The sequence below is a fragment of the Athene cunicularia genome (assembly GCF_003259725.1).
Source record: "Athene cunicularia isolate RWA chromosome 19 unlocalized genomic scaffold, athCun1 chr19_part1, whole genome shotgun sequence".
Lineage (NCBI taxonomy): Eukaryota > Metazoa > Chordata > Aves > Strigiformes > Strigidae > Athene > Athene cunicularia.
In genome coordinates, this window is record NW_020799124.1 from 5,845,382 (window position 1) to 5,858,528 (window position 13,147).

The 13,147-nt window shown below is 55.8% G+C and overlaps 2 protein-coding genes across 3 annotated transcripts in view; both read right to left on the bottom strand.

Annotated features, from left to right (window-relative positions):
• The window catches only part of SERPINF2 (serpin family F member 2), an 8,092-nt gene extending 7,615 nt beyond the window's left edge, over positions 1 to 477 (bottom strand). Inside the window, exon 1 of one of the 2 annotated variants that reach the window (XM_026861381.1) lies at positions 294 to 477. In XM_026861381.1, the coding sequence (XP_026717182.1) occupies positions 294 to 355 (62 nt within the window). In that variant the 5' untranslated portion in view covers positions 356 to 477. The remainder of the gene's footprint in view (positions 1 to 293) is intronic. The other variant, XM_026861383.1, reaches the window with a different exon arrangement.
• A 1,029-nt stretch (positions 478 to 1,506) lies between these two features.
• On the bottom strand, positions 1,507 to 13,032 carry WDR81 (WD repeat domain 81). Its single transcript, XM_026861379.1, has 10 exons — positions 9,377 to 13,032; positions 8,995 to 9,102; positions 8,683 to 8,873; positions 6,634 to 6,824; positions 6,213 to 6,378; positions 5,886 to 6,051; positions 4,871 to 5,569; positions 4,553 to 4,698; positions 4,202 to 4,381; positions 1,507 to 3,276 (listed from the first exon to the last, which is right to left on the bottom strand). Exons 1-10 carry the CDS (start codon positions 12,936 to 12,938, stop codon positions 2,950 to 2,952), a joined length of 5,736 nt encoding a protein of 1,911 aa, XP_026717180.1. The 5' UTR covers positions 12,939 to 13,032; the 3' UTR covers positions 1,507 to 2,949.
• Between the last annotated feature and the right edge of the window lie 115 nt (positions 13,033 to 13,147).

The following is a 13,147-nucleotide window of genomic DNA, read 5'->3' on the forward strand; positions in this document are numbered from 1 at the left end:
CCCCCCCCCCCCAATTCCTGGGGCTGCTCTCTGCTCTCCGAGCAGTCTCTGCTTCGACCTGAAACTGCTGGGCTGCAACCCCAGTTGCCAAGTGGAAGAAGCAAATCTTGAGGCCATTTCATTCCCCCTCCTCCCTCACCCCGAATCCTGCAGCCACATATAACCCCCGATACCCCTTTTCTCCCTGATGGTGCCCATCCTTTAACCCTCTGCCAAATTCACCTCCCTCTCCCTGAGAGGCTTGTTGGAGGAGCCCCCATTTACTGTCAAATCCTCCTTCCTTCGCACTTTACCTGAAGTTTTCGTGTCCACGTTGGAGCTGGCACCTGCTGTAGCCCAGCCGATAGCTCTGCATGGGGCACACACAGTCTCTTGTCCAGCCCACCTCTCCTACCCGCTACCAGCGACCTTCGGCACCACCCCCTGTTTGAGAATTTGGCAGGCAAATATTGACCTACAGCATCCGGTTAAACATTTGTTTGGGTGGCAAGAGTGAATTGGTGGTGCATTTGGAGATGGGGAGACACTCTGGGGTGCTGGCACCCTCATGACAATGTTAACACTGAGTTTACCAGCTCCAAAACTCCCATCAGCAGAAGTAACGTGCGAAGTCAGTTGTCCCTAGTAGTGGTTCCGCCTTCCCTGTGCTGGGAACGTGCTCCTTCACTCATAATCTTTAGTGGAAATGCAGGGCTTGGTATTTATTGCCACAGGGCTCTCCCTGGTTTTGGAATTTTCTCTGCAGAAAACCCCAGATATTTACTTTGTCCCAGCTGCTTTGCTGCAGCAAGCACGAGGTTTTAACAGATGGCAGGTGCCCAAGGGCCCGTGGCCGCGTACCCAAGCAGGAGGTGGCGACGCTCAGGCTGAGCCGAGCCAAGAGCAGCTGGTACCCCCCCGGGGGCACAGCAGGCACCAGAGCTCTGCCGGGGGAAGGTGCCGGGCTCCATGGCACGCCCGCACTGCTGTGGCACGGAGGAAGAGTCTCGGGGACGGGCAGAACTCCAGCGGTCCCGTCCTGGGCGGTTTCGTGCCGTATGAAGAAGCGATGGTGATCCTTCCTAGGTCTGTCCATGTCCTCGGTGCCAGAGGAGTCACTAAGGAACAGTGGGGAGCACAAATGGGGTTGCAGAGCTTGCAGACATCCATTCCTTGCAGCAGCTCTCAGCTCCCAAACTCACCCCAGACACTGGGCAGGAGCGGAGACAGGTCCGAGCTCTGCAACCAGAAACCACGCTGGGACAAGCTGCTGCAACATGGGGAGCTGCTTCCCCTTCGAAAGCAGATCCAAGTCCCTGAGCAGCACCTTACAGCCAGGGCATTCCCAGCATCCCTCCTTCAGCTCACCCAGGAACACAAGAGGTGCCTGAACACAGAGTTTTAGCTTTGGCTGCCAGAGCAGGAGAGCCGCAGGCAGCACACCCAGCCCCACACCGCACCCGGGCCCCTCCAGCACAGAGCTTCCTCGCACGGCCGTCTCTGCATCTCTTTCAAAGAGTTTATTAGAAGTAAATATTTACATCTATTGCAAATGGTTAATAGGCAACACGGGACTGAGAGCTCCCCTTGGGTAGGGAGGGATAGCAAGGGCCAACTGCTCGCCTCCCCACCCTCCCTGGGAGCAGAGGGCAGCCTTCCCAACTGCAGGGGGCTCAGATGAACCAGCAGCTGGATGAAAGCCCTTTCCCCTTCCAGAGCGACCCGCAGCAGGCTCCTCCTCTGCCCAAGATAAGAGCTTCCCGCTCCCCTGATACTGGCTCTGACTAGGCTGAAGGATGGATGGGAAAAGGGCTGCAAGAGAAGTGAGGCAACTGCTCCTACTGCTGGGTCAAAGAGCTCTTTCCTCACCTTTTGAGGGGGGAACAGGCAACGCTGTCCCAGAGGGAAGGTCAGGAGACCACGTGGGATCACACCTCCTGGATCTCACCCTACAAGGGCAGGAGCGGACCAAACCGAGCACCTTTTGGCTGTCCTGTCTTCCCCAGGAGTCTGACCAGCACAAAGGAGAGGATCAGAAGGGGGATTTCTAGAGAAACGCTGCCAGTGCATGGCACACAGGGCATCCCTCACCCCTCAGACAACCACGGGATGCAGCGCTGCCAGGGCAGGAACAACAGTCCATCCCTAGCCTACTGCTCCAGAAGCAAAAATCCTCATGGAAGCATCTAGTTCTGGACTTCCTAGAGGGTCACATTCCCATCCCAAACTGCCCCTCTGCAGCAGCCCATTCCTAAATGAACTGTTGGAGCAGATGGGATCTGTGCTTTGGCTGGTGTCCGTTCCAGCCCGTGCCCTGGAGCCAGTAAGGCAGCACAAGTGCTCTAGTTAACCTCTCCTCCTCCCATACAGGCTCTAACTCAGCTGGCAGGACCTAAAGTTACCGAGTACATCCTCGGGGCTCTGAACACAGACCACCGGAGGAGGAGATGCCCGGCACCACCCAGCTCCGAAGGCAGCAGTTCCCAGGCCCAGCTTACGCTAATCCTAGTAAGACTATTCAGTGGTTCAGGAGTGGAAGTGAAGGGTAAGTGCAGCTGGCAGTAACTACACCATTGTGTTCTTGTCAAGGGGCACCTCTTACCCCTTAACTGAAGTGGGAGGGGATACCTGTGGTCCATATTACTCTGGAGGGCAGCTCACAGTCCCCTGGGGATCAGGCACACATGGTATGGAAAGCTCCAGGCCTCTCTGCAGGGGTGACAGTGACCTACAACGCCCAGTATTTCTCCCGGCAGCAGCGGAGGTTTCTCAGTTATGGCTTTTTTTCTTTTTGAAGATACAGAAAGAGGTTAGAGATGCTTCACCGAGTGCTCACTAACAAGTACACCTGCCCCCCTGCATCCTCTGATCAGAAACATCTCACTCTGCCTCCTCTGTAAGCGACACCGCTGGCTTTCAGCTCTGCCACCAGCGCTGTGGGACAGCTGCAGGCTCCCGGGCCCGGGGTCCCTACGCCAGAAGGCGTATGACGCCGTTGTCCGAGCCCAGCAGGAGATGGCATTTTGTGGGCAGCACCGCCAGGCTGGTCAGCGTACCCCGAAAATTCTCTGAGCTCAGCTTGGTCATGCTGATGGGTAGGGCTGAGGACTCCAGCATGGAGTAGACGCCAATCTTGTTGGCCACAGTGCCAGTGACCACTTCGTTGCCGTAGAGGTCAAACGCGTGGATGGGTTCAGAAGCAGATTTGTAGTGGTGCAAAGGTTTCTGCTCCAGTTCCTTCCAGACAGTCAGGGAATGATCCGAAGATGAGCTGATTAGCACGTTGCCCTCTGCAGCCTGCAGGAAAGGAAAGGCTGGTGAACCAACACTGCTGCAGTAAAAACTCCCAGTCTCATCCTGCAAATGAGATTAGCAGGTAGCTGCCAATAATCCAACAGTCCCAGTGCAATCCCCTGGGAAGTCCCAGCCATTTCCAAGCACCCGATGGTACTGAGCACTATTAACGAGGCATCCGGGTGAACGCTGGAAGCTACAGAACTCTTCTGGTAGCTGGCAACTTCCTCTAGTGCTATCCTTCAAGAAAGGGGCTGTGTCTCTTCTCAACAACACCCTGATACTCAGCACAACTAATTTATCATCTGTTACTACTGCAGCGGGTCTCCCTCTCCACCAAACCACCTGCCAGCTTATTTTCCTTCTCAGGAAAAGGAATTGGGAGGCTCTCTCACAGTAGAAAACACTGCTGAGGGTAGGAGAACCCTGAAGCTGCTTATTAGCAGAGCTAGTGAGAGGGTAAACAACCCAGGCTGCTAAACTTTGTTTAACCTGCATTTGGGTCGAGGACACTGGAGCCCCAGCACTGCTCCCTGAGGGTGGGTAAATATGGACAAGAGTTATTCATTAGAGCAATGCTCTTCCAGGGGGACTGAGAACCCTGTGAAGAAAGCAAGACGCTTGCTTCTTCATGGGGGACGTGTCTCACCCCTGCCCCTGTGGCAGAGCTGCTCGGCAGGGACTGGCACCTGGGAGGGCTGATCTCCGTTCAGCACAGGCTGGACCACGAACAGCCACCCACAGCACTAACCACGGGGCAGGAGAGCTTGAGGACAGAGCAAGGGCTGGAGGAACGCCCGGAGGATGGAGCAGACAGGCCCTGCCAAGCAGCGTGTGCCAGAAGGATGCTCCACACAACCTCACGGGATCAACAAGGCCCACAGAGCAGCCCCCCACCCCAATCCCAGACCCCAGCTGGACCTCTCACCTTGATCTGCAGGATGTCTCCCTCATGGGCAGGCCACCCCCGCATGATAAGTCCTGTCCTGGTGTCCAGCAGCACGATGAAGCCGGAGGAGAAGCCAGCCATAACGCTGCGCCCGTTAGGACTGACAGCCAAGCAGCGGATGAGCCCAGCGCTCACCCCGCTGGCCAGGCGAAACTCGTGCTGCAGGAGAGAGACAGTCCAGCTACTGCGGGGCCAAAGACCTAAGGGATCCAGGTATTTAGGGGACAAGGCCTAGCTGGCTTTCACAGAGGCCCCACAGCTGGCTTTGGGCCAGCCACGATCACATCACTAAGCACACGGATGGAGGAGGGTGGCTCGCAGACGCCCTACCTGTAGTCCTGGCTTCCTGTGATCGATGAACCGCAGCACCGAGTCTGCGCTGGCCACAGAGATGCTGTGGTAGGGAGGCGGCATGGTGGTCACAGCTGTGATGGGGACTTTGCTGTCTAATTCATCAAAAGTCCGGAGAAGTTTGCCTGTAAAAACATGATGGAGAGGTTCCAGCAGTAGATGTACTGAGGAGGTACAGAGCAAACCTCCAGTTTTGTGCAGGTTTTTAACAGGAGCCATCAAAACTCAGCACGGCCCCTCTGTCTTTAAGGAGGGGACCAGTTCACTCCAGCCAGCCCTCACCCTTTCCCTTCTCACCTGTGAACTGGTCCCAGATGTGCACGGTCCCATCGCAGCTCACCACGTGCTGCGAGGCCTCCAGCTGGCTCACGTAGAAAACCGACTTCTTGTGCTCGGCGTACGTGAAGCGTGGTGGCACCTCGCTGGTGCCATCCCCGTAGTTGTACAAGGGCCACAGCCGGACAGTTTTGTCCTTGCTGCCACTAAGAAAGAAGTCCTCGCTGCTGAGCGGTGCCACGCACTTGATGGCCCCTGAATGCCCTGAGAAACTCTGCAGCTTGATCTGGTGGAAGTGGAAGCGGGGGTCGTGTTGGCTCACCCCAATCTCATACTGCCAGTAGGCCAGCCAGTTCCCACACAGCATGTGGGTGCTGCGAGGAAGGTCGTGCTTCAGGGTATTCTCCTCGCTGGATGAGCTGGGAATAAAACCATCAGTGCCAGCACTGAGGCGAAGTAAGCCAAGACACTCGCGCTGTGTGTCCACAGGGACCTGGATGCGGTTTCCTACCAGCACGCTCCCAAAAGTACCAGAGTGACTGTCCTCGTGGTGGCTAGAGAAGGGCTCGGTCCCTCGCGTCTCTTGGTCTGAGCCCACCGCACTGGGTGTTTGCTCCAGGCTAACGACCTGCAGGCTCTTGGGGTTCACGTTCTCCAGGTGGAGGCTGGCCAGCTTCTCAACCAGCGAGTGGTTGGGCACAACCGACCGGATAACGTCACCTGAAGAGAGAGAGAGAGAGAGAATGGGGCTTCAAGGGAAGGAATTTCCCCATCAGCACCCCCCTACCATCAACAACAGAACAAGGGTCAGCACAGGGCTGTGAACATGGTGTCCCCCACAAGCCACAAAGTACTCTGGCTCCCAGCCAAAGCAGCCTGAAGGCCGGTGGGCTCCCAACCCCACAAACAGACCAAGCTGCAGTGCAGAAGCTGTGGGTTTCCACCAGCAGCCCTCTGACTTTTCCTGAGTTCAGGTCTGGCACATCCGCGCAGAGCACGGAGCTCTCACAAACCCTAGATGGTGGCTAAGCTGTACCTAGCAAGCAGGAGAAGGGGATGTAGGTGACGTAGGCCATCTCAGGGTTAAACACTTTCTGTAACTCCAGCAGCACGGCCGGATCCAGGGCCAGCAGCTTCCCATCTGAAAGGGGCACTTCCATCACTGGCACCTCACAGCTGCTCAGCGACTCCGCCGTCAACCCCTGCACAACAGGAAGATACCCAAGATCAGATGCTCTCACCACGTAATTAATTACACAAACGCAGCCTGGGCTGGATGCTGCTGACACCAGTACTGGTGTATGCAGGTTTGTCCACCCCATTGCTGCAGCTGGGTGCTGGGGGATGGCAGGACATCGCTGACCTGGTCTTGCAGCTCCTGCAGCAGTGAGAACGCTCCAAAGAAATTTCTCACTGTGTCACTCAAATGCTGCTGCACCATCTCCTGCCCAATCCGCAGGCAGATCAAGGCAATTAAGCTGATTGTTTTAACGCACAGGACAATACGGGCCTGGGCACCACTGGGGAAACTGAAGAGGACATCCATTACCAGCTTGCATTCCACAGACCCCTTCTTCCCCTCCTCTGCTTCAATGTTTCCTGCCTTGTCTGGGTGATCAGAAGGTCTTGAGGAGCCCAAGCTCCACGCACATGCTGGGCACCAGTGCGAGGCGGTGCACATCAGGGCAGGAGCAGCCCCACAACCCCAGGAGCAGTAAGGCCCTCACAGAACCATTCCCAAATCCCTGATTTTGTGTTGTGCTGATGCTGGCTGAAGCGCTTACCCGATGGCAGGTGAAGTGAGGAAGCCCAGCACCGGGAGCAGCACCTCCTGGCTGATCTTAGGGAGAATGTCCATCAGTGTGGTGTCCGAGAGACACACCACGATCTTCTGAGTCAGCGTCACAGCAGCCAGGAGCCCGGCCTCCTTCCGACTGTTCAGCCGGCCGCCACCGGACCCGCCGCTGGGCGCAACCTGCAAAAGGAATCCTTCAGTGCCAGGGCCACCAGCTGGACACATCAAGGGTGATCCTAAGATCACCTGAGCTCAGCCTCAAAACCCAGCACGGTAGTGCTAGGCACAGCCCCTGGAAGAGGAACCTGAGCACTGAGTCTCAACAGCAACTCATGTCTTGCACTCGAGGGATGAGCCTAAAAACTGACAGACAGATGTCAGCACAAGAGATGAGCCTGGGGAGAAGGGCCTAAAACATCCCCAAGCTCATGGGCATCCTCTGGAGGGAATCTCCCTGCAGGATGATCCCATGGCTGGGAAACTCAGAGGGGAGAGAGACAACCCCAGACCAGCCCAGACACCCCAGAGCACAAGGAAGAGGGGAAACCCATTACATACAGGTGACTTAAAGCAAGAACCATTGTCTTCATCCCATGCTGTGCTGAGCCTGGCTGCACAGACTGCAGAGGAACAGTCCTCGCATGAAATATCCAAGCACAAATTATGAACAAACCTGCCGCTGACTTCTAGAAATCCAGCGGCTAATAATTTCACGAGGCAGAAGAGCACATCCCTTTTTGCTGACAACGCACCAATGCTGGTTACAGCAATGCCAAAGAGTTAAGAAAATCAGCAGCAACAGTAAAAGATTTCTTTCTAGATTATCCAATTTCCTAACTCCTAGACAAATCAAACACCCAAGAAAAGAGAGCCAATAACAAAAACCACAGACAATTCCCAGTTTCCGCTATAGTTCTTGTACACCTGCCATCTTCCAGCTCATCACAGAGGCTCTTCCTCTCACAAAATATCCACTCTGCCAAATCCTGCAAGAAGGATTTACTTTATCCTATTTGTGACCCGCAAGTTTCATCGCTTTAATATCAGGTTGCCAAATGCTGTTCACAGGGGTATTAATCCCCCCAGCACCCCAAGCAATAAGTTTAGTAAAGCAAAGCAGAACAGCTGGAGCTATGATTGCAACTGGGTGGAGAATGATTTTACTGAAAAATGGGATTTTTTCCCCTGAAAAATCTCCCCTTCAACACTGGAAAAACTGACAATGCCTTTTTGTTTTCTTTAAATGAACAGCTGTGGCCTCTTTTCCTCTACGTTTAAATTACCAAAAAGCTATTGAAGTTTTCCATTTAAACAAGAATCCATAACCAAAGTGTTTATAACCACTAGAAAAGGAGCAATATGAAAAATAAGCCTGTTTAAAACATTCAAAAACATTTTTTTTGATGAAAAACTGTTTTTTCAACCAGCCGCATTACACACATTTTCTTCTTGTTCTTCAGCTATGGATTTCAAGCCGAAAAGTTTCTCCTGGCAGTATTTTTTATACAGTTGAAAAACCTTTAGCCTCTCCCCCTCTATCTACCCATACAGACCTCTAAAAACATTCGCTCCAGCAATCTCAGAGCAGCCCAGGCTGCTCCGCCTGCCCGTTATCACAATCCCACCCCTGTGCCAGCTCTCACCCAGCAAAGCAGATGAAAACCTTTTTTCTCTGGCTTCACGTGTGCCAGCAACGGGTCTGACAGGGAAAGCCCTGGGCAGGAATGGGGAAGGAGGATGTAGATCCACAGCGGCCGAGGCTAAAGAGCAAAGCCCACGTACGCAGCCACGCGAGCCATCCGGGGCTTACGGCCGAGGGGAAAAGTGCCTCTTCTGGCTGCATCAGCACAGCCCTTCTCAGCCAACGCAGCCGGCGCTGCTCAGCCCACACTGGCCCAGATGGAGCTTGACTGAGCACAAATTTTTAGGCAGGAGGCTCCTGGTGAGGCTGGACCGTTTTCTGTGCATCCTCCTTCTGTGCCTGGACACAGCTCTCGCCCCCAACACGCGTGAGAAGAGGAGAAAAGGCAACACTAACCAGGTAGCTGATGTAGGGCAGGTACTGGTAGGTGAGGACAGGCTCTCCGTACAGGTACGCCACATGCACCAGACAGGCCAGCACCGGCTTGGACACCTGATCTCCCAGCACTGGCCGTTTTTGGTAGATATTTCCTGTACTCAGGGGACTGTTCTCATCGCTGCTTGGTACAAACTGCTGCCTGGTAGGGCCTGCCCAGAGACAACACCATGAGCTGAAGCAGCAGGCTACACCCAAGCCACCAGGCACCCAGCAGACTGTTTTGGGGCAGAGCCCACCCCGGGCCCCTGGGGTCTGAGGAGCAGACATTACCGACGTAGCAGGACGTGAGCAGACGGAGCAGGTTCCTGGCGATGAAGCGGGATGTGACGGTAGGGCCCAGCTTGGCTGAGAGCCACCTCACCATCTTACAGGCTGTGTCTGCAAAACAAAAACAGTCGCAAGGACAGAGCCTGGCAGAGCGCAGATTAGCTATCACCCAGCTCCTGCCCAGACCCTGCCTGCCCCACAGGCAGCTCCCTGGCTCTCAGATCCACACGCTGCAGTGGAGACCTGGCCTCTTGCACTGCTTTCATCGCTGTCCCCAAGCTGGGACCGTAAACACCCCCAAATCTGGATCCAGTCCTTCCCATTCACTGCCTTACTGGGTGTTTGCCACACACAGCAGAAAGGCTCAACGCTGGCAGGGTCTTACCCAGGAGGATTGTCTGCTCTTTGTCATCGGAGTGATCTGGCAGCTCCTCTCCCTCTCCGTCCTCTGGCTCGCTGCTGTCATCAGCCAGGGTGACATCCACAGAGGCACCAGCATCCACAGCCACCGTCAACTCTGCATCAACCGTGGCATCATCGTGCTCCTCCTCTTCATCATGCTCCTCTTCCTCCTCCTCCGAGTCCTCGCTCTGTTTCAGGTCCTGGCTGCTGTCCATCGACTTCAAGCTGCTCTTGTCCTTCTGGGAGTCCCCATCCGCAGGTCTGTCCTCTCCCAGGGACACCTCGCTGGCGCTGCTCTTGTCACTCAGCCGCCCAAGGCTGAGCGATTCCTGCTCCTGGGGCTGCAGGGACTCCCCGACATAGAGGCCACTCTGGAAATCCTCACTCTCGGGCAGGTAGGCTTGGTCATGGAAGCTGACACCAGAGGTGTAGTCAAGGAGGTCGAGCGCAGCGGAGCTGTGCTCCACATCCATTTTGATCTCCTCCCCAAAGACACATGACACCGGGCTTTCCCCTCCACTCTCATCATCTTCAGCTGTGCCAAGGAGGGATTTGCTCTCCTCCCGCGAGCTCTCAATGCCAACGAGAATCTGCAGGATGTGGGGAAGCAGGTTCAGGAGGAAGGACTGCAGCCCCAGGCGCACTATCAGCTGGGCGACAAAGCAGTCTGTGTAGAGGTAGAACCTGCCGTGGCGGTAGCAGGGGGTCTCATATACTCCAATCAATGGCTTGAGCAAGTATTTATTGGCATTCTTTGGACCCAGGGATTTAGCTATAGGTTCAAAGAGATACCACGCTGCGTAGACAGCGGTGTTCTCCTCTGACATCAGAGATAATATGAAGGGCAGAAGAATCTCCAAGCCTTCGGGAGTGATTTCAGAAAGGATCCCCTCCACCTGCTGCCACAGCTGGAAAACAAGTTCCCGTCCCTGACCTTCATCCTCTATCTTCTTTGCCTGATAGGTGAAAATGAATTTGTGCAAGGCTGGGAAGTATGTGGGGAAGGGGACAATAGAGCTGAAGGGGCTGAGGAGCTGTGTGGGACAGGGCGGGGGGAGGCCCTGGGAGATGGGTTTGTATTCAAACAACTGCACTGTGGCCTTGCCCAGCCTGGTTTTCAAAAGCTTCTCCACCGGCACGCTCAGCTGCAGCAGGACGTGCAGCACGTGCTGGAGTGGGGCCGGGATCTCCTTGGGATGGTAGCGACACAGATTGTGCACCATCAGGAACCGCTCCAACAGGGATGCGTCAGGCTTCGAAGGACGAATCCTTGGTGCAAATATAATCTCAGCTACCAGAATGCCCAAAGCTTGCATGTCCCTCTGGAAGAGGTCCGAGAGACCCAGGGGTGGCTCTTCCCACGGCTGCTCCGTCAGCTGCATCTCACTGCTTAAGCCTTTAACCAAGAAATTGTCCAATTTTTCCAGTTCTTCCAGGGCCTGGAGCGGATTGAAGCCTTCAGGAAGCGTGATCTTCATGTCAGCCTGATCCACAGCACCTCCCTTGCTCCGACGGAGCGGTCGGACACCTGAGGTTTTGCCTTCGGTGGCATAAGCAGGGAGGGTGGAGGGCTGTGCTGAAGGCACAGTGGCACAGGGCTGATCAGCAGCTCTAGTGGTAGCAGAAATCGAATCCAGGGCTTCTGTGCCTTGCTCTAAATCATCTTCACCAGCGATGGGTTTCTCCCCAGACCAGGTGGTTTCACTGGGAGTCGCCTCCAGGACCAGCCCATTAACCACATCTGTCACCTGGCCTTGGATATCCTCCAAAAACACGGTCTCCCGGATGTTCTGGAGAAGAGGCCGGGCAATGGCTGGAGCTTCAGCAGGCGTGTAGGCAGGTCCCACCATGCGCCTGGGATGAGGCTGGTCGAAAAGCTGCACAACCCCGTAAGTCGTCAGATGCGTGTGGTTGTCTACTAGGTGGAGACAGACGTTCTTCTCCTTGACGGCATCTTTCCCCAGCAGCTTGTACCCAAAAGTGAGATCAATCCAGTGGTGGAGGTCCTGAGAGACTTCCCGGCTCTCAAGCAGCATGCGGTGGACTTCGATGAACTCCTCGTAGGAGCTACACCAAGAGGGCACGTCCAGGTCGGGCATGTCCGGATGGATGGATCGGAAGATGGAGGGGTCCGTATAAAACTCTGGGATGCACTCATCCGGGGTCCAGCTCTGCATACGCTCCATGCTGGCTGGATACTCATTAGGCTCCCACTGGGACCTCACGTGGCAGCACAGCACTGCCTTGGGTGTCCTCCGAGCCGTGTACACGTAGTAGGTGATATCAGACAGGACATCGGAGATGTGATGGGGGACATGGAGCTGCTCCCCACTTGACCCACCAGCAACAAATGCCTGCTTGGTCATCTCATATGTGAAGTCCAGCTGCTTGTCTCCCTTATTGAGACGGAACTTGGATTTCCTTAAGTCCCTGAACTTGCCATTTTTGGTAGTGAAATCTACCACCCATGGAAGAACCGGGTGATAATTGGGGTCTCCCATTCTCCTCCCAGCCAAACTGTTCAGACGCATAAGGTAGTCAAAGTTGCTGACCTGCCCATGTACCCACTGTAACACCAGGTCCCGGAGGTCCTTCTGGCAAGCAGTGCACCTCGCCTCCTGCCCTTGCACGCCAGCGCTGCTTTGCTCGCTCATTCGTTCCAGACCAGCCTCCAGATTCGCTTCCTCCTTCTTCGGTCCCTCGTACTCTCTAAAGTTCACGCGGAGGCGGCTGCACAGCTTCTCATCCACAGCCACATCCCGAAGGGAAAAGGCACCACAAGCCAGACCCGCCTGGTGACAAGCCTTCATGGCCTGCAGCACGTGGAAGAGGAGGAAGAGGATTTTGGCGTGGCTGTTGGTGAGCTTGGCCGGGCTGAAAGTCACGATGTCGTGCAAACAATACTGCACGTAAGGGTAGATGATGTACAGCATGTTGGCCGACTCAAGCAGAGCTTCAGCCTGCAGCATGTTGGGGCAGGAGGGCCCCCCCTTGGGAGCCGCCACGCTCTCCTTGGCGGGGGAAGCACCGGGCACACTCTTGCCCACGTGAAGGATGGGGCAACCATAAGCCTTCTGCAGGGCAAGCCGCAGCGCATCCAGGGCCGGCACGGTGGTTGGTGTGTCAGCGTGCCGGTACGGCCGCACGTAGAGGCAGTGAGCCCGGCACCACAGGTTTCGGTAATTCTGCGAGGCGACGCTCTGCATGAAGCCGTGCAGGGTCTCCGCGTTGCCGTTACGCTGGTCACAGGCTGGGGGCTGCACCTGCAGCGGATATGCCAACCGATCCTTCCGCAGCCCGTGGATTTCCACCCGGGTCCAGCCCGCGGGCAGCTTCTGCACGGAGTGCTGCAGGAAAGTCCTCACCTCCACGTCGCTCAGCCCCTCCGGCCGCGGGCACAGCCCGGGCAGCACCCGCCGCTCTTTGAGGCTCGTCAGCCATTTCACCGGGATGAAGGCGGTAACGTGGGTTCTCTCGGGAGCGGCGGCCAGCTGCCGGCGGTCGATGTTCAGGTCCTTCTCCACGCTCTGGAGGAAGCCGTCCATATTGGCTTCTCCTGGAAGAAAGACAACCCAGAGGGACTGGGAGTGAGTGGAGGAGCATGGCACCGTCCCTGCCCTCCCCACGGGCGCCCCGGCTCCCCCAGCGAGCAGGCGCCAGGCAGCAAGTCTCACTTCCCCATTACAACCCCGGTGAAAAAAAAACATGTTTTAGGAGCTTAGGCAAAAGATGCTGTATCTGGAGGGGGGGGGGG